General features: G+C 48.7%; 1 protein-coding gene across 1 annotated transcript in view; it reads left to right on the top strand.

Moving 5' to 3' along the window:
- Positions 1–8,293: 8,293 nt before the first annotated feature.
- Positions 8,294–21,239, top strand: part of LOC113431685 (papilin-like) — a 32,213-nt gene continuing 19,267 nt past the window's right edge. The window contains exons 1-3 of the mRNA XM_087959021.1: positions 8,294–8,381; positions 13,254–13,430; positions 14,116–14,276. Of these exons, the coding sequence (XP_087815147.1) occupies positions 8,297–8,381; positions 13,254–13,430; positions 14,116–14,276 (423 nt within the window). The 5' untranslated portion in view covers positions 8,294–8,296. The remainder of the gene's footprint in view (positions 8,382–13,253; positions 13,431–14,115; positions 14,277–21,239) is intronic.

Here is a 21,239-nt window from a genome sequence, read left to right as displayed (position 1 = left end):
AGTGCTGGCCTGCAATCCTACTCAGTTCTGCAGGCTCTGGGCTTACAGTTACGCTGAACCCGGCTCTATTCGGGCCCTGGCGGGTGCTGCAGCTCTCTTACCGATTCTGCACGGGGTAGCTCCAGCGGAATGTCGTGGAGGCTGCTGGGGAGCAGCCGGGCCTTGGCAGTGGGCTGGGCTGGGCAGAAGGCAAGGTGAGGCAAAAACTGAGGGCAACCAGGGGAAGCTCCATGCCTGCCTCACACAGCTAGCAAGAGAGTTGCAGCACCCAGCAGGGCCCGAAGATCAGCTGTTTTGCAGACCAAGCTGCTGGTAAGACTGTTAGGCAAGGAGGCACGAGGTGCCAGGTACAGCTCGCCCCCACCCCGCCTCCTGGTACATGGGGAAAAAAATAAGACCTCCCTGAAAACAAGACCTGGTACCTTTTTTGATGGCCACAATAATATAAGACCTGGTCTTATTTTCGGGGAAACACAGGTATACATTAAAAAAAAACCTTGGTCAACTCTACTGTTCCTGTCAAGATCACCCAGTGCCCGTTTATGAGCAGATCCAGCCCACTAATTTCATGAGGGACACCATGGCAGCTGAGCTCGAACACAATTTAGGAATTGTACAATCGCTGGTCCTGAGACACGGCCGGCTGTTTGCGTTGTCCACGTAGGTTCTGCAGTTCCGTGAACAAGAACGTCTCTCTACGGGACATCCTCAAGGGCAGCCATTTGTCTGGAATGGTATAGGGAGGAGTGGACTTAAGACTTGTGGCTTTCAACTCCCAGAATTCTCCAGGCAGCATGGGTAGCTGGGGAATTCTGGGAGCTTCAAAGTTCCAAAGTTGGACACTCCTGGTGTACGGGTTGGACTGGAACAATGGTCACCAACCAGTGGGAGAGGGACCACTGGTGATCCACAAGAAAATTTTGGTGGTCTGCAGAGAAACGTTCCTCCCCCCTCCAAGCAATTAATCCAGGCTTGCATCGCTTGCATTGCGAACACCATGAGGTAGTGAGGGGAGGGGGGAAAGGGCAGAGGGGGGAACTTGCCCCACGTGCCCCACGTGCTTGGCCTGGCCACCGGGCTGCTTCTTTCCGCTTCTTTCTTCTTCTGCTTTTGGCTGCATGCAAGGAAAGCAGCCAAAGTCTTTCTCCCCCCCACAAACTCCACCAGAAATGAGTCTTTGGGACCCTGCAAGGCCTCCTGCTCCAAGAGGCTGCGCTGGCAAAGACTCATTTCTGGCGGAGTTTGGGGGATAGAAAGAAAGACTTCTGCTGCTTCTGCTGCTTTCCTTGCATGAAGCCAAAAGTCTCTCCCCCCACCCCCCACCCCCACCCCGAGAATGGAGCTGGAGACAGTATCCTGCGATCCCAAATAAAGAACAATCGGTAGGAAAACGGGGTGGGGAAATTTTCCTGCAGACTTTTTGGGGGATTTTTCCAGGGTCTCTGGTCCGCAGGATTTAAAATTATGCATTTGGTGATCCCTGAGGTCCAAAAGGTTGGCGACCCCTGGACCAGAAGACCTCCAAAATCCCTTCCAACTCTTTCATTCAGCTACTCTGTTACTTCTCACCCATTCCATCATTATTCCTTGTGCCGCTACTACACCAACTCTGTAATCGTGGAGTAATATCACACAGTATACTGAGGTGTGTCATCCTGACCATTGCAGCATAGCAAGTAACAACCAGGATGCAGCAAAGCTACATTTAAGAGTCCATTCAGCCTTTTTTAAAAAAAATAAATTTTATTAAACATTTTCCAATAATTTAAAAACATATTTATATTTCCAACAATGTTACGACATCATCAACATTCATATTCATATATCAATTACTATGTTATTTTTATGTGTATTGTCTAACCCAGGGTCAGGGAACTTTTTTACCTTTTACCCCCAAAAATTTATAAACGCCGACGTTACCCCTTGATTTGAAAGGAAGGAAATCATACACTATTACTATTTGAATTCAAAATGCCAAGCGGAGCTGAAGCCACCTCGGCTCGCGCTGTTTTCTGAGCTCTGCACTGCGTCAGGTCCTTGTGTATGTAAACCAGTGGTCCCCAACCTTTTTGTGCCAGGGACCAGTTTCACTCAGAAACACTTTTTCAAGGACGTGGGGGAGAAAGAGTCGAGTTTGGTGGTTTGCTTGCAGACGTTTCATTATCTGACTAGGTAACATCTGATGTTGTTACCTAGTCGGGAATAAAACGTCTGCCAGCAAACCACCAAGTTCAGGGAGCGCCAATGCCTCCTCATTGCAACCCTGAGCGACAGATAGTCCCTGCAGGACGGCTGAGAAGCCCCGCTCTCGGCCCTGCCTTCATCAGCCCCATCCCTCAGGTGTCTCCCTCCCTCCCTCAGCCTCATCCCTCAGGTGTCTCCCTCCCTCCCTCAGCCCCATCCCTCAGGTGTCTCCCTCCCTCCTCAGCCCCATCCCTCAGGTGTCTCCCTCCCTCCCTCAGCCCCATCCCTCAGGTGTCTGCCTCGTTCCTCTCTCAGTCGCTCTCTCGCTCCTCCACCAGCCCAGGAAGAAACTGCTTCAAAGAAGCCGGCAGGGTGGCTTTTCCTGTCGGCGCAGCTTCCCCAAAGCGCCCGTTCACCCCACCCCGCCGCCCACGGTTCAATCCTCCGTTCTGCCTGCCTGCCTTCGTTTCTGGTGGTTTCGGAGCGCAGCTTCTCCAGCGCCCGTTCACCCGCCCGCCTCACCCGCCGCCCGCAGTTCAATCCAGTGCTCCGTTCTGCCTGCCTGCCTGTCTGGTTGTTTGGGAGCAGCTTCGCTGAGAATAATAACTATTCGCCTCTTTTATCAGCCGAAGCTGCTCGAAACGAAGGCAGGCAGGCAGGCAGAACGGAGCACTGTGGATTGAACTGCGGGCGGGCGGGCGGGTGGGGTGAACGGGCGCTCGAAGAGCTGCGCTGACAGGAAAAGCCACCCTGCCGGCTTCTTTGAAGCAGTTTCTTCCTGGGCTGGTGGAGGAGCGAGAGAGCGACTGAGAGAGGAATGAGGCGGGAGGAAACCGAAGCTGCTGAGCCAGAGAGCAGGACAGGCTTCTGTTGCTTCCTCCCTCCCCTTCTCTCATTTGTGTCCTTGATTCCCGATCCCAGCAGCATTCACCAAAGGCGAACAGAATGTCGGAAATAAAATGCCTGGGGTAATGAGAATGGTCGCGCCAGCGCGACCGTCCTCATTACCCCCAGGATTTTCAGTTTTACCCCATTTGGGGTAATTTACCCCTGTTCCCCGACCACTGGTCTAACCAGATATACCAGGCATCCCAGACTAAATAATTTCATTTCTATCTTTTAACTCGAGAGTCAGCCTGTCCATCTCTGCTCAGTCCAGGATCTTTCTTAACACTCTCCAGGGGTGGGATTCAAATTTTTAACAACCGGTTCTGTGGGTGTGGCTTAGGTGGTGGGCATGGCTTGGTGGTCATGTGACTGGGTGGACATGGCTTGGTGGTCATGTTATTGGCTGGGTGTGGCCAACTCAATATCACTCACATCGAGGCACGCATCTCCTCGCCTGGCCTCTCATGACTGTGGGGATGCTGCAACAGTCGTAAGTGTGAAAATGGTCACAAGTCACTTTTTTCAATGCTACTGTAACTTGGAATGGTCACTCCACACAAGCAAACTACCAGCAAAGGAGGGGAAAATAACTCCAGAGAAGTTCCAGAAACAGGAAGTCCAGTCCTGCCAAGAATGTAATAACGGTTAACGGAGAGGCAGTTTCTGTAAGAAACACCAGAATGTTTCCTTCCTGCCTTCCTTACAGGATTAGCCCTGTAATTTCTTCTAACAACCGGTTCTCCGAACTGCTTAGAATGTTAACAACCGGTTCTAGCGAATAGGTGCGAACCTGTAGAATCCCACTCCTGACAATCTGCCCTCAGATGGCATATTTTCCTGTTTCCAGTACTGTGCGTACACAATCCTGGCTGCTGTTTTTATATGTAAAATAATATATACATCTGTCTTAGTATGTTCTCCTCTTAGTATTCCTAATAGAAACAGTTGCAGTCTGAATTCAATTTTTTTTTTGTTATTTCCTCTATTGACTTATGAATTCTACTCCAGTAATTTTTAGCTTCCGAGCATGTCCACCACATATGGAGGAAGGTGGCCTGTTTGTTTTTACATTTTCAGCAATTTGGACTCCTTGTTGGGAACATCTTTGCCAATCTGGTAGGGAGTAAATACCAACTATAGAATATTTTGTATAGGTTTTCTTTATACGCTGCTGATAATATTAGTTTATAATTTTTCCCCACATTTTTCCCAGTATTCTAATTCAATATTACATCCCAAATTTTTCACCCAAACTATCATTGTTTCTTTTACAATTTCTTCTTCCATTTTGAAATTCAGGTTGTATATTTTAAATATCATTTTCGCTTCTGTGCCCTGAATTATTTTATCTAATTGTTGTTGGTCTTTATAAAATCCATATTCTTCCTTGTCTTTTTTATATCTTGTCTGAATTTGCATATAGGGCCACCAATCAATTTCTATGCCTTGTTGTTTTAGTTCTTGTACTGTTCTCAACATCCCTTGTGTATCAATCATTTCCTTATATTCCTAAATATAAGGAACCATTGAGCTTTCTAAGAGAAGCGGCCGGGGCCTCCTCACTGCCAGCTGAACGAGGAAGCTTCTGTCCTCATCCAGGACAATCACGGCATGTTCCTTTCGGGCCCCAGTGGATCTCCTCTTTCCTCTGATGTACGTTGCAACCTCGTGTACAACGAGGCGAAATTCTTGCTCTGAAATATGCCCATCGATTAGGGTGGTGGACGGTGATTGTGCCCAGCTGGTGATTGGCTAGGACTCTGATCTCACATCTGCTAGAACAGTGGTTGCCAACTGGTGGGCCATGAGAAAATTTTGGTGGTCCACAGAGAAATGTTTCCCTCAAAGCAATTAATCCAGGCTGCGCGGGAACACAAGGCTGCACCACCTACATGGCCCACCCACCCGCTGGCCCCCACCCTTCGGCCAAGTGCAAACCTTGAGTAGGGCCATGGTGGGGAGGGAAATCCGACTCAGGGTGGCTTGCTGACGTTGGTGGGAAAGTCGGTCCCCTATTCCAGAGCTGCAGGAGTCAAAGGACTGGCCCTTTGGTTCTCCTGGAGCAGCTCCTCCAGTCCATGGCAGGCCGGTGCACCCAGGTGGACGAGCAGCAGGATGACCAAAGGGCCAGTCCTGTGACTACTGCAGCTCTGGAATAGGGGACCGACTTTCCCACCACCGTCAGCAAGCCACCGTCAGTCAAAATTCATATTAGTGGTCCACGGGATTTAAAATTATGAGTTTGGTTGTCCCTGAGGTCCAAAAGGTTGCCGACCCCTGTGGTAGAACATGGTATAGGGTCGTCTGCTTGAGCAGACGACTAGAAGACCTCCAAGGTCCCTTCCAACTCTATTATTCCATGTATTAACACCTGTACACAAGTAGAGCTCATGGGGACCCCCCGTGTTTGGCCCCTGAAGTTATCCCAGACCTTTTGAGCAGTGGCCTTCATATGCTTGTTGTAGGTGCCGTGTCTAAGGACCAGCAATTGTACCAATTCTGTTCTGTTTGAGCTCAGTTGCTGTGGTGTGCTCAATAAAATTAGTGGGCTGGATCTGCTCATAAATGGGGCATTGGGTGATCTTGACGGGAACTCTACAGTTGACCAAACACAAAGCTAAACTCTTCTGCCTTGCCTGAGAGAAGAGAATTCCCCACCAACTGAATTCAGGTACTAGATTCAGGATCGTTCTGATGAGAATGGTGGAGTTTTGATGGATCCTGTTATAAGTAAACTGATTCCTTGGAACATCTTGGATAAGGAGAAGACAGGAGATTGCCCACACGTGACCCGGACAGCTGCTCCTCATCAGGAGATAACAAGATAGAGGTTTTCCATGGCTTTGGGCACAGGGAGATGATGGGATTAGCCATCTTGCTCTCATCTGTGGCAGAATCTTTTTAAGAACACTGAGTTTGCAAATGTCATTTTCTAATCATTTCACATTAGCTAAGTTATTAGAAATCTTTGGAGTGACAAGTTTCCCTTCGAACCTGAGTGAAGGAACATTTTAATCATAAACTTAATAATGTAAAGTATCCAAAATAAACAGCAAAAAGCTAAATGCAAAATGCAGCAGGCCGCATGGTTTTGTGCAGACCCCGGTGTGCATGTTTCACCTCTCCTGCATTGGCTGCCGATTTGCTTCCGGGTGCAATTCAAGGTGCTGGTTGTCACCTTTAAAGCCCTTCATGGCTTGAGACCAGGTGATCTGAGGGACCCTCTCTTGCCGATCACATCTACTCGACCCATCAGAGCAAGGAGGCAGGAAATATTGCGGGTCCCACCCCTGAAGGAGATACACCTGGTAGGACCCAGAAAAAGGGCCTTCTCCGTGGTGGCTCCCTCTCTCTGGAACATTATTCTCCCAGAGATTAGAACAGCCCCCACTTTGGGCCTGGGGAACCCAGAGAGGGATGGAGCCCATCAAATGGCTTGTGTGATCTGCTGTCGTTGGGACGGGGGGTGGGAATTGGTTTTTTTGTTTTGTTTTGTTTTTTGTTTTCCCAAATTTTGTTCTATTGTACTTTACTAATTTATTTGATTCTTTTTGTTAGTTTTTATTGTTTTTATTTTTATTTTTGTTTTGTTTTAAATATGGTTTTACATTGTGTAAGCCACCTCAAGAAGCCATGGGCAAATAGGCAGCAATATAAATAAAATAAATAAATAAGATGACTAAGGGTCCAGATGAAATTGGAATATTGAAACTTATTACAATAAGATTTTGAAATTAATTACCAAGAACAAACAGCATTTTGTGGGGAAAAGATTCTGTTTCGGTTTTTACAAGTCAATAAAGATAAGCAATTTCATGGTTTCAAAAATTAAAGGCTCGCTAAGGCACTAAAATTATTTGGTTGAGGGACGATTAACAAGTCTGTAAAATGTTGTAAAACATTAGAACAATGAAAATATTGAAGGAGACTTTTGGACATGAGGGGATTGAAATGGGGGACTGAAGAAAAGCAGAGCTGGTGACCATAGTGGATGAAGAGCCAGCAAGTAGGAGGACTTTTCCTCTCCTCTGGACAAGGAGAGGACTTGAGATTGCCCACAAGTGCTCCGGACATCTGCTCCTCAAAAGGAGATAACAAGACAGCAGTTTCACAAGCTTCATTTTCTAATCTCTTTTGAAAATTGCTCATTAGGAATCTTTAGGCTGATAGGTTTGGCAGCACCAGAGGAGTTTTCTTTAAACCCCTAAAAAAAGAAGTTATAACTTCTATACATATATCTACACATAGGAATACACAGAGAGAGAGAGAGATGCATACATATATACAGCAAAAGGGTAATTAAAACATTGATTTTAGAAAGTTACAAATGGATTTGGGGCCCATATACATTTAAAATACAATTTTGGAATTAATTATAAAAAAAATCTTCCTGTGGGAAAATACATTTGATTTAAAAAAAATTAGTAAGATGGGGGGGGGGGGAGAAAAATTGGACAAGAAAGAACTAAACAGTACAATTTAGGAGACACTTAAACTTAGCCTACAACAAAAGAACGAAGCAAAATATTTCAACACTGGACATGTTTAATGTCCCATGCTGAACCGTAGGGCGAAGTGTTAATTTGAATGGCCTCTGCCTTGGTAGATGGACTGTGTGTGGATGAGGTCATGGAAGGGGAAGAGGTTCCACCGGACAAGATGGGGAATTAGATCTGGGCCTGGAGGTAAACGTGATTTCCTACAAGAATGACATGGAAAAAGAGGCTACACTGGACATCCAAGCTGTCTTCATAAATAAAAGGGATATAGAAACACCAAGTGAAGAGAGCGACCAGATAATTTTCTCTGTTAGAATTCCAAAACGGGCTTGTTAAAAGGTTTGAAAACTTTTCTGAGGGAGAAAAAGAAATGAAAAGAAATTAAATTCTGCAACGTTATTTGAAAGGACAAAAGATCAAAATCGTTCAAAGTAAAAACCAGACTAAGCCCTGGGAAATGCTGACTTCTAGTCTCTCCTTAGTCCTGAAAGTGGCTGGGTGACTCTGAGCCAATCACCAGGAGATGGGAGTTGTAGTCCACGGAGCCCTCCCGGCCACTCCGCCCGCCGACGTTTCCCCGCCGGACCCCCGGGAGACGAAACCTTCCCCGCAGGAGCCATCCGGAGGCGCGGGGCGGGGAGGGGCGGAGCGGTTTGCCAGCCCGGGGCTCCGCGCTCTTAGCCCGAGAGAGGAGGCGGGGGAGGCTCAGTCGCCCAGCCGTCGCCATGAGCTCCGGTCGCAGCCCACTCCTGCTCCTCTTGGGGGTCGCCTTCGCCCTCTGGAGCCCTCTGCTCTCCCGGCGGGGCAGCTGTGAGTGGGGCGAGGCGGGAGGGGGGGCGGGGGATGCCCCGTCCAGAGGGGTCTTCGGTTGGTGGGACCCGAGAGCCCCGCCCCGTCTGAACGCCCCAGATGGAGCCTCCGGGATGCGCCCCGGACGGCCAAGAGGAAACCCCGCACCCGCACTGCTCTGCGCCCCCCGAGACCCCCGTTCGGCTTCCCTGGACGCGGGAACAGCGGCCCTCCGTCCCCCGCGAAGCCCCAGACGGGAGAGGGGCGAGCGAGGCTCCGCTGGGCGGGCTTTCTTTCGGGCTCCTTCGGGCAAGACCCCGGCTGCCCAAGGACGCCGCCCACCTCGGAGTCCGCGCTCCGGACGGCCGTCGGAAGGCAGGCGAGGAGCGGCCCTACCGAAGGGGGTCGTGGCGTGGGAAGGGGCGAGCGGAGGGGGAAGGTCCGGAATCGGCTCCTCGGACAGAATCCCGGAGGGGGGAAACCGGGCCGGGGCAGAAGGAGGAGGAGACGTCGATGAACGGAGGGTCCCCGCCTCTTCCCCCCGCCACTCCCCGGGCAAACGCTGCCGGAGGGGATCGCAGGCGCCCACCCGCGGCTTATTTTAAGGCTCGATTGATTGATTGATTACATTTCTATGCCGCGCATCTCCCCTACCAGGTGACTCTGTGCAGATTACAGATTATGAAACCAAGTGAAAAATAATTACAGTATAATTCGACTATTAACACAATTAATTTTATTAAGATTATAACGTTAACACCCCGGAACGGAGCAGGGAGTTACGAGGCTTGATACAAATATCGATAGAATTAGAGAACCTAAGAGTTCGTAGGCTCTGGAAGGTCATCTAGTCCAGGGGTTGCCAACCTTTTGGATCTCAGGGACACCAAACTCATAATTTTAGATCCCAGGGACCACTAAGTGGTTCTGTGGGTGTGGCCTGATTTGTGGGTGTGGCTTGGTGGTCATGTGACTGGCTGGGCATGGCTTGTATGTAAATATTATAAATATTTATATAAATATTGATTTTTTTTATAAAATTGCAACTTTTATTCAAAATCAGGCAAAGCAGGCAGGCAGATTGAGTTGCTCACAGAATCACAGATTCATTCAGAGATCTATCTATCTGCCATCGGCTAGCTCAGTCTGTCACATGAAATTTGCTTGCAAGCAAACTCATATGAAAATATTGCATTTTTTATTTAAAAAAAAGAGCAACTTTTATCCAAAATCAGGCAAAGCAGGCAGATTGAGTTGCTCCCAGAATCATTCAGTGATCTATCTATCTGCCATCGGCTTGCTCAGTCTCTCAAATTTGCTTGCCGTGAGTCTGCACTGAATTTGCTTGCAAGCAAACCTTCAGTCCTAAGGGAGGTTCGGCTGTACTTAAAAGCAGAGCTGAAAATCTAAAGACTAGCTAGAAAGCAAGAAATCCAACCATTTCCTGCTTCCTAGCTAATCGGCACAGAAGAACAGATGATGGTCGGAAAAAGGAAAAACAGAAATTTAGCAGGCAAGGTTCCCAGGTAAAGACTGAGTGGGCGAGGAGCGTTCCCGTGGGCCATGTGGGCGGGGCAGCCTTATGCTTCTGCGCAGCCTGGATTAATTGTTTTGGGGGATGCTCTGGGGGTGAAATTTCTCTGTTCCATTCGGGTTCTGCTTGGTACATTCTTAAAATGTACATTGGTACATTCTTAAAATGTACATTGGTACTTTCTTAAAATACACACTGTATTCTTTAAAAAAGGAAAAAAAAGATAAATGTATATAATTAAAACAACATTCCATTCCAATTCAATTATATCATTAATATTAATATTCATTAAAGTCTTAACATCTTTAACATTACTTTTCAATTAAATATCATACTTCTATGGGAACAATTATAAGCTTTCCATAATCAATTCCCCCTCTTCACTTATATTTTATAAAACATTAACTAATTAAAATGTTCCCATTCCTTCCTAATTCAATTTTCTCATTTATTTTATTTCACTTATTTTATTCACAAACATTTCACTAAATTACACTAACTATTTTATCCTTCATTTTGATCATACGTTGTTTCCAATTTTCGAAAGTTATTTCTATTACTAATATAACAATACAATCTTATGTACCTTTACAGAATCCCTTTTTCAGTTAGATTTTCACCCATTATCTCTAAATAGGTCCTGTTTCTCTATATCTTGCTCTGGTCCTTTGTAACTTCTTTTCCTTTCCTTCTTCCCTCTCTTCTCTCTCCCCTTTTTACCCCCTTGTCTCTCTACCTCTATTTCTCTCTTCTGTATTCCCCTTTTCTGTTGCTTTCCAGTATTATACTTATTTTTCGAATTATTTTTCTTTTCTTTGGTTGTTTTTTTAAGTCTTAAATTCTCCATTCTCTTTCCCCCCTTTCCTTTTTCTTCCCCACATAGAATTACTTGTTCATTAAAGATGGCTTCTTCTTTGTCCCAGTCTTCATGTTTTGCAGTCTTTTCTTGTTGTTTCTCATAGTTCCAAATCTCCATTTCTAAGAATTGAAAGACGAAGCCAAAAGAACCCTTCCCTTCTTGTGCATCTTCTTTGTACTTTTTAAGTTCCATTTTCAATTCATCCAGAAGTGGTGCCATTGTATAAATTTTTAAACAACAACCCAGTTGATTTTAGTCATTCAAATATAATAACCAAAAATCCAAAGATCACCAAATAATCCAAATACACGCAAGCTGTTTCTTTTTTGCTCTTTTTTTTCACTTTCTCTTCCTGGGGTTACTATTTAGTTACAAAGTTTCAGTTAAAACGTATCTTTTAGAAGTCTTGTTAAAGTTTTACTTTAGATTCTTTTTAATTCCAGGCAGTCTCCTCCCTCTTCCAGATCCTGCCCTTATTCTTTTTCTCTCCCTTCCTGCTTATGAAAAAGAAAGTTTTTAATGTGCAGAAATCTTTATTATCCCTTTGGCATTTTGTTTTATTTTCAGCTTAATTGCCTATTGATGTCAAAGCGGATTTTTCTGATTTCTTATTTAAGTCTCTTAGTTGTCAATATAGGGAAGGAGAGAGAAGAAGAAAAAAAGCCAAACCTTTCCCTTTTCACTTTCCTTTGCTGCTTCCAACTCTTCTTTGGGAGCGATGTTATTTTTTGTAAGTTTAAATTCCAGGGTACCTTGGTTGTTGCTTTTACAATTTAACCCGGTCAGTCAAAACTTTCACTTCTTATCTTCCTCCTGCACATTCTTTTCTGGTCGAGTTCTTCTTTGTGGTGGCCATTTCTGACCACCGCTGCAACCGCCTTCAGGAAAGGGAGTAATGGCCAGCTGAGGAGGAGAAATGCAGCTCTCCTCGACCCTGCTGGCGGTCTCCCCCCTCTTCACCACCTCTACGGGGTGGCTTAGCCTCGGAACCAGCCAGTTCAGGGCGCTCCAGCGGCGAGCCCAGATAGAAACCGCGCACGATCGCGGATTTCTGTCTGTCACCGAAGCCCTTCAAACCGGAAGTCAGGCCCAGGACTCTTCAATATCTTCATTAACGACTTAGATGAGGGAATAGAAGGGGAACTTACCAAATTTTCAGGTGATACTAAGCTGGCAGGAATAGCTAACACCCAAGAAGATAGGCTCAAGATCCAGATGGATCTTGACAGAATTAAACACTGGGTCCTATCCAATAAAATGAAAAATGTAGAGAAAAGTAAAGTCTTACACTTAGGCAAGAAAAACCCAAAGGACACATATAGACTGGGTGAAACCAGGCTCAATAGCAGGAACTGTGAGAAGGATCTTGGAGTCTGAGTGGACAGCCAGCTAAATAGGAGCCAGCCGTGTGCAGCAGCTGCCAAAAAAGCTAATGCTATCCTAAATTGTATTAACAGAGGGATACAATTGAGATCAAGGGAGGTACTAATACCACTCTATAAAGCCTTGGTAAGATCACACCTAGAGTATGGCATCCAGTTCTGTTCACCACATTACAAAAAAGGTGTTGAGACTCTAGAAAAAGTACAGAGAAGAGCAACCCAGATGATTAAGGGACTGGAGACTAAAACATATGAAGAATGGTTACAGGAACTGGGCCTGGCTGGTCTCAGGAAGAGAAGGACCAGGGGAGAAAGAAGAGCATCTTCCAATATTTGAGGGGCTGCCACAGAGAGGAAGAAGGGGGTCAACCTATTCTCCAAGGCACCTGAAGGCCAGACAAGGAACAATGGATGGAAACTGAACAAGGAGAGATTTAACCTGGAAATAAGGAGAAACTTTCTGAGAGTGAGAACAATCCACCCATGGAACACAAGTTGCCCTCAGAAGTTGTGGGAGCTTCATCCCTGGAGGCTTCCAAGAAGAGATTGGACTACCATTTGTCAGAAATGGTGTAGGGTCTCCCGCTTGGGCGGGGGGTTGGACTAGATGACCTACAAGGTCCCTTCCAACTCTGATTATCTGTTATCTGTTACCTCTGAGATCCCTTCCAGCCTTAGGATTGTAGGATTCTATGGGGTGCAGGACCAGCATTTGGGCTGTGACGTTTCCCAGGGCTTCAGGCTCACTGAGTGTCAGTTAAAATATAACCGTGGAACAAAGGCAAAGGGGGGGGTCTCCAACCTGGGCAACCTTAAGACAGGTGGACTTCAGCTCCCAGAATTCCCCTAAGGGTATTCAGAGGCTGCTTTGAATGCATTGTTATCACTTCTGCTTTATAAAAGGTTCCTTTTTGTCACTTTCTTAGGTAAGGAGGAGAGGCAATCCATACAATTTTTCAAAATTTCTATTTCATTGTACTCAAGTTGTGCATTGACAATAAACCTTTGATTTGATTTGAGTTCCCCAGCCTCAATTAGGGGGGCTGCTCTTTCCCCCCACCTCAGCACCTAGAGCTGAGCAGCAAAGCTTTGAGTCCCCCGAATCTGCTCTCTTGCAGCCACGCCGGACTGCAGCTCCTTCCCCACCTATTTTGAACGGTGTAGGCTCCCTAAAGAACATTTCTTCTACAACAAGACCGCCAAGCGCTGCCAACTTTTCCTTGACTTTGGCTGCCCCGGGAGCTTGAACACCTACGACACCCTCAGGAAATGCCAGCAATCCTGCTCAGAGATTGGTGAGCCCAGCAGTTGGGCAGGGAGGGGGGAGGGTCTGGGGTCCTGTAGAGACTGGGCATCAGGGGGGTCCCTGAGACAGGCAGTCAGGTCACGCTTGGGGGTGAAGAGAAGAGTTCGGAATTGAATACCCAAAACGAGAGAATTGCCGTGTTTGCACCAGGGGTGGGACTCAATATTTTTTACTACCGGTTCTGTGGGTGTGGCTTGGAGGGCGTGACAGGGGAATGATACTGTAACATCCCCCTTCCCTCACCACTGCACTGGCCTGCTTTCCAGCTCCGTTCTCCCGTGCAGGGCAACCAAAGGAAACCCAGCCGATCAGCTGGGACTCAATGCGAGGCGGAGAAGAGATGAGGTTGGCGGGGCCAGTCAGAGGTGGGGTTGGCAGGTTCTCCAAACTACTCAAAATTTCTGCTACTGGTTCTCCAGAACTGGTCAGAACCAGCTGAATCCCACCTCTGGTTTGTACCCCTCCAATCCTCACCTTACGAGGTTCCTCCCCAGTTCCGCTCCATCCGTGCTCTGCACAGCAGGAGCTCCTGCCTGCCTCCCGCCCACTTCCAGGGGGACCCTGCCTGAAAGGAAGCCCTTCCTGCCCCCCTTCCTTCCATCCTCCCTTCCAGAAAAAATCCATGTATCTTCCCACCTGATGCCAACCTCTAATCCCCTCCCTCCGCCCTGCAGACATTTGCACGCTGCCTCCTGATCGTGGGCCTTGCAAGGAGAAACTGCACCGCTGGTTTTACGAGCCGAAGACCAGCAAGTGCACGAAATTCACTTTCGGGGGCTGCGAGGGGAATGCCAACAACTTCAACGTACGTTGGTTGTGCCGGCGGAGGTGCCGTGTTTGAGGTGGGTGTGGGATGCTGGGGAAGGGGGGGGGGCTGAAAGGTGGGAGGCCATGGAGGAAGGAGAAGTCCCACCTTGAGTGCGAGGGAGAGGAAGGGGTAAATGAGAGGTCCCCTCCCTCTGGCAGCCCTGCAGAAGGGGCCCCTCTCTTTGCCCCTCCTCCCCGAGATTCTGCTGCGGGATCCGTCCGTCTGGCCAAGGGGAGAAAGAGGACCCAGGATCTCTTGGGAAGGCTGACCATCCTCTGCTCCATCCCCCACTGGCCCTTCAGCCTGCCCCAGGAGAGAGGGTCCACTTCCCCCAGGGAGGGGGCCTGGGGGACACCCCAAGGGAGGCGCCTAGGCTGGCCGGAGTGTCACGAAGGCCGAGGCTGGAGCAGAGCAGCCCCTCAGAGCGGGGGAGGGGGTCTCTCTGGTTCTCGGCCTGGCAAGAAGGGGGTCTCTCCAATGCCTCTGCCCCCCTGCAGCCCCCCAAGGAAGACTCTTCCTGAGGCCTCCTTCCCTTTTCCAGGAACTCCCTGAAGGCTCCGTGGACGGAAGCTCGGCCTGCTTTGTGCTGAATGGAGAGAGAGGCCGGTTCCGGAGGAGACCAGGCGCAGAAAGCCTCCAGGCGCCTTGAAGAGGGAGGGGGGGATTCTGGAATAAATCCTTGCCCGAAGGAGACGGTGGTCTCAGGTGCTCTGTGTGTCTCTTTTCCTGGCAAGGGGAAGGGGGCACAGGCTGCCTCCCCTTCACCCACTTGCCACAGCTCTGGCACACCCTTGCTGGGCGCCCACCTGGTTGTTCTCTTTCCTCCTTGCCAGGCATACAGAGGAGTGTGTGCCAATCCTACCCACCCAAGGAGCCAGCACAGACACAGGGGAAGGGGCTTTCTGGAGTGTCTCCTCCTCTCTCTACAGGAGCCGCCCACCTATTTTGCCAGGTTAATGCATCCCCTTTCAGATCCAGCACCTGGATCCTCGCACCTCCCTTAAGTGAATCTGCGTTTCTGTGTTCACACAACACAAGGGATCATAAACTAACCAAACAATAACATACACAGCCACAAAAATTAATCCAGGTTAAGAGCCCCCAAATTCCTCCAGCTGTGGGATGCACTGGCCGAGGAGCCCCCAACCTTCCAATGAGACCAGGATGGCCAAGGATTAAGTGGAGAGAAAGCTGGTTCAAAAAAACCCATCTTTGGTGGCTCCAAAATCAACTGGGGGCCATCCCTGGGGGCCCATGTCTTATTAACGGCTTAGAAGGGGGCGAAGGGGTCTCAGAGCCACAGAGGGCACCAGAAGGGCCACACACGGTTTGAAAGGGATCGGGGGGAAGGGCTGCTGCGTGGGGCACTGCGTGGCCCACTCCCATCCAGAGGTCTGCAAGCAGCACCTGGGGCCACAGAGCTTGCCATGCAGGGGCAACTCGTCCCTTTCTCTCTTTCTCCTGCCCCTCCTCTCTCTCCCTCCCTCTCTCCCTCCCTCTCTTCCCTCCCTCCCTCTCCATCTATTTCTCTCTCCCTCTCTCCCTCCTTCTCTTCCCTCCCTCCCCATCTCCATCTATCTCTCCCTCTCTCTCTCTCTTCATGCTTCCCATTCTCTCCCCCCTCTATCTTTTTCTCCCTCCCCCTCCCCTCTCTCTCCCTCCTTCCCTCCCTCCCTTCCTCCCCCCAAGGCCCAACTGTCCATTGGTGCATCAAAGGTGACCTCTTGCATGGACATCCCCTCTCCTCTGGTCCTTCTGAGACCTCAGAGTGGACTTCCTTCTCTGGCCTCCCTGCAGGTCCCGTCCCTCCAGGGGACCGAAGGAAGGAAGTCTTCTCTGGCTACAGAATACCAGAGTCGGAAAGTGCCTTGAAGGTCTCCAGAAAAAGCCTCTGCCGCCTCCCCATCCCCTGGAGCCCCTTCTTGAGGGGGAGGGAAGACCAAGATGGACCCCCCCATAGCACACCCAGAAGGAGAAGCCCCTCCCTCTGGACATGTCCACCCCCAGGATTCCAAGCCAAAAGGTATTCTGACCGAAGCTTCCTGAGAAAGCATAAAACACACTCTTAGTCCCAGCAAAACCTCTTTGATTTCCACAGCTGTGAATTACGTTCCTTCACAGCCAGCAAGTCTTCCCAAACAGTCTTTCAGGCAAATGCTGATAAACACCCACCTTATCGCACTTGGAATGCGGCCAAAGAACTAATTGCCATTTGCAGGGCAAGGCCAGACTTGACACAGTGTCAAACAGAACTTTTCAAAGCTTGAATCAACCATACAAACTAATTGCTTCCTGCAAAAGCTCACATCCCGTTTGCTCCTCTTTTATGAACCATGGGAGAGGCCAATCATCTTCGAGGTGTGTGGTCTTACTCCTGAGCTGACCCTGCTTTCTCAATTGTTCTTGTCTTCTGGTAGCCCTGCACATGCGCAGGCTGGGAACCAGCTGCAGAAGCTCCCTCGCCTCACTGCTGTCAGTCTGAAGGCAGCTGCTGATTGCCAGCCTGGCCTGGCCCCATTTCTGCCTCCAATGCAGAGCCCTCGTCTGAGCCTTCCTCAGCCTCCAAGACTGGCCCAGCTTCCTCCCCAGCCTCCTCACTACTGTCCAACTCTGCTGCCAGCTCCGTCAGCCACCATCGGGCCACAACAAAAGGAAGGAGCTCAATTAGAAATTAAGATTAAGATAACTGTTAAATCAGGTGAAGGATGGACCCAGAGCCGGCAGTTGCAACACTGATTTATTCAGAAACAAACACTAACTAGAAGTTACATCGTATCGTCTGATCTGGCTGCGGGTTGGCAGCTCTCTTTTATACAGAGCTTCAGCCATTAGCCAATGGATTTAAACTATTTTCCCGCACGTCGGGTGGACCGGAGGGAAAACTCCTGTCTGCACATGCGCACACACAACACCCCTCTCCAACTACCTGGAACCTTTGGTCTTTAACTCTTACGCTACAGGCATAGTCTTCCAGGTAAGCAGGTTGGCGGCAGTTGCGTGTTTACTTGCGGTTCTCCCATATTCTCAGTGAGGCCTTGTGATTCTCCCTCATTCACGAAAAGTCTTCGACTGGAGCTGATGGGCTGTTGGAGTCCTCTTGAGGAGTTGGCTGGGCGTGGACCTCATTCGGAGTTGATTGCAGTGGCAGCAGGGCCTCAGTGGCAGGTGTTCCATGCATCGTGAGGCTCAGCCCCAAAGGTAGCAGAGCTCAGCTCCCTTGGTCGTCTTGTCCTTCAGCATTGGATAGAGGAGTTGTCTTGTCTGGTCTGCTGTGGCCAGTGGCATCTAGGTGACTCCAAAGCTGGTCAATGTGGCAGCACCACAGGCAGCACTCTCCTAGCTCCACATGATATGAATGGGGGCCGGTTACTTCCATAATTTGTGCCGGCAGCCAGGTGGGGTAGCCCATGTAGTTCCAGGCATATACTCGGTCATCCTTGGCAAATGTTCGGGCTTTTAAAACTGTATCTTTAAGAAAATGCAAAACTGTAGTTGGGTGTGGTTTCTCAAACGGCCATAAGATGGAGCCAGAAACCTGGGTTGTCTTAGTCTTAGTCTCAAGAGTCTCAGAACAGAGCGTGAGTGAATCTCTGTTTTCCTTCTGTTGGAGAGTATTGCCGTTCCTCCATTTTTCCTAATTGACTGATATTCGTGGATTTGATGAAAGTATGATACTGAACTGTTTTTGACACTGGACTTTGTTATTGGATTATCCCTGGATGAAAACTGACTGATTTTACCTTTGAATGACTTTGGACTGTGTTTGAACTTTGCTTAAACGTTTCTGGAAGTAAAAACCTACATTTACTGTACGCTGTATCTGCGTGCTGTGTGTGTGTTATTCAAACACTTCTCTCACTACGTCTCCCTGTATGCGCTCATTCTCCTAACGGGGAATTACCTCAACAGTTTCCCCCCAATCACTGGGGACTTCTGCTGAGTAGTCGGGGTGTACTCGGTCCAGGTTGGTTTGTAAGCGGCAGCCCATCAGTAGTTCTGCCGGGCTTCAGTTGGTTGTGGCACTGGGTGTGATGTGTTGTGTTTGCAGGTACTTTGTGAGTATCAACTCAAAAATATTTCTCTGGTCTTTTAGAGTTGTCAGCAGAAAGGGTGGGGGAAGACCAGGGTGAAGGATGAGATGAATGATGTGTCTCAGAGTCAGCTGCACCCAGGTAATGCTGGCATGTTCACTCCTAATGATTTTTTTAAAACTCTGAGAGATGTGGTTAGAGACTCATGATTTGAATGGGGGATTGTTGGAGCCCTGGCAGTGAGTTTCTCTTGCCAGTCTCCTGGGGCTGTTTGAGCCAGTGCCTTTTATGTGGTGCACACCATTCTCTCCACTTGTCTGTTGCTCACGGGGTGTAATGGTGCGATAAGGGCATGGTGTACTCCATGGTTTGCCAGGAATAGTTCAAACTGGGTTGCTGTGGACTGTGGCCCATTGTCTAACACTAACACATCCAGTAGCCCAAGGGTTGTGAACAACTTGTTTAGTGTTCTGATGATGGTGTCTGTCATGGACTTCATCGGTGCCACCTTTAGCCATTTTGAATACTTGTCGACCATGACTAGGAATGTCTGCCATTGGTTTGGTCACACAAAGTTGATGCACAACCAGGACCACAGGGTCTTTGGTGTCTCCCATTCCCATGGTGGCACAATCGGGGGTGCTGGCCTTGATTCCTGACATGGCTGGCACAACACAACCCTTCCCTGATGTCCTTGTCCAGGTTGGGCCACCATATCTAGCTGTGGGCCAGCGGCTTTATCTTTATGATTCTGGAGTGGCCTTCATGCAGTGTCTCTAATGGGGGTTCCCTTAGCTTTGGGGAAATCACTACATGGTTTCCCAACAGCAAGCAGCTCTTTTGGACTGATAGTTCATGTTGTCTGGTATAAAATGGTTTAAATTCCATGCTTGTTGGCTCCTTGGGCCACCCCCTCCATACCCAGTTTAGTACCTGTGCGATTGTTCGGTCTCTCTTTGAGTGGTCGGCTACTTTGGTAGCCATGACAAGCCTGGATGGCAGGGTCTTGATCAGCAATACTGCTGCTGCTGCTGGGGATGGGTCTTCCACAGTTTTCGGAAGTGGGCATCTGCTGAGGGTGTCTGTGTGGCTTAATGAAGTGCCAGGTCGGTGTGTGAGACGGTAATTCTAGGTGGTCAGGAATATTGCCCAAGGCATCATTTGAGGGGACAGGACCTGCGGTGTCTGTTGGTCCCCTGCAATCAGGCCCAGTAGCAGCTTGTGATCTGTCACTAGTTTGAATGGCTGCCCATAAATGAATTCGTGGAATCTCTTTACCCTGGCAACTGCAGCCAATGCTTCTTTGTCAAATTGGCTGTAGTTCCTCTCTGCTGATGTTAGCATTCTGGAGAAGAATGCTATTGGGCCCTCACAACCATCTAGGAACCGGGGGCTCAGAACTGCCCCGACCCTGAATGTTGACGCGTCGCATGTCAGGCTAGAAGCTGGTTCTCATATTGCATGAGAACGCTGTCCAAGGAAATTAAATTTTTTACTCCGGTGAACGCATCCACTTCTTTCCAGCCCCATGCCACCTTCTTGTCTAATAGCTGATGGAGGGGCTCTGCGACAGATGTCTTATGCCACAGGAATACACTAAAGAAGTTGAGGAGCCCCAGGAATGCTTGGAGCACTGTCTTGCTTTTTGGCATCAATGCTGCTTGCATTTTTCCTTGGTGGGGTGCAATCCGGAGGCATCAATTAGGTAGCCCAGGAACTTGAGTTGCCTTACTGCAACTTTGCACTTCTCTTTTTTGACTGGAACTTTTGTAGGACCATCCGTAGTTGGTCGAATAGTTCTATTTTGTCTGTGGCTGATACGAGCACATCATCAAAATATGGGACAATGCCTGGGATGCCATGTAGTAGACGCTCCATCAAACATTGGAAAAGACCATGCTTACTCCAAACTGCAGGCAGCATCGGAATGCACCCCTCTATGTCACGATTGGACTTCGGCTGTGGCATCATCCATAGGGAGCTGCTGGTAGGCTTGGCCAAGATCTACTTTGACAAAAATCTTGCCTTCACCCAAAGAGTGCAGTAAACATTGCACCACCAGTACCAGATATGCTTTCTGCTGTAGGGCTTTATTGATGGTGCATTTGTAGTCCATGCATATCCTGACCGAACCATCTGGCTTCACTGTGGTCACTATGGGAGTCTCCCATCTCGCATGGTCGACTGGTTAAATGAGCTTGTCCAGCTGTTCATCCACCTTGGGCCTCAATGCAAAAGGTACTCTCCTTGGTTTCAGTCGATCGGGATGCGTTTATATTTCCCCACCTCCCCATCGAAAACCTCTGCAAATTTCCTGCTTAAGGCCTTTGCCATTGGTTTGCTGATGGCATTCACTCTAGTTATTCCTAGCCCCAGGGGTGCAAACCAGACCAGTCCCAGGAGGCTTGGCAAGACTCTGTCAACAGCTATCAAGGGGAGCTCGGAAAACTTTTTAAACTGCATTTGGAACATTCTGCTCCCTATGATGAGAATGCTCTTCCCTTGATAGTCCCTGAGTTGGCTGTGGCTGTGGGTTAGCCTCTTCTTTATCAATTTTGGCACTAGGCATTGGATAGTTCTCCAGGAAATGATGGTTGTTGCCGATCCTGTGTCCACCTCCATCTGGCATGGGGATCCCTCAATTTTGATGGTGACATGGACTCTTATTCTTTCTTTGCAGTGTGCTCGCTTGCCTGCTGACCATTTCTGTTTGGCAAGTGTCCATATATATGGTGAAACAGTCGTCCTTGCTTGCCCTTCTCCTTGGGTATGATTTCTTTGATCCAGCTTGGTGTGTGCTGACAAAACCGGGTATCAGGTTGGCGAAAGTGGGTAGCTTTGCATGGCACACAGCTAGGTGCCCCTTCTTCTCACAGAGCTGGCAAATTGTATTCTTGTGTTTGCACATGGCCCAAGGGTGATTCCTGCCATATCCAATGCAGGTGGGTGGCTTCCTTTT

This window comes from Notechis scutatus, chromosome 3, assembly GCF_049901735.1.
Source record: "Notechis scutatus isolate UNSWTSFEM ecotype Mainland chromosome 3, rNotScu1.2, whole genome shotgun sequence".
In the NCBI taxonomy this organism is placed as follows: domain Eukaryota; kingdom Metazoa; phylum Chordata; class Lepidosauria; order Squamata; family Elapidae; genus Notechis; species Notechis scutatus.
The sequence above is the reverse complement of the archived record's forward strand: the minus strand, read 5'-3'. Positions and strand labels throughout refer to the sequence as shown.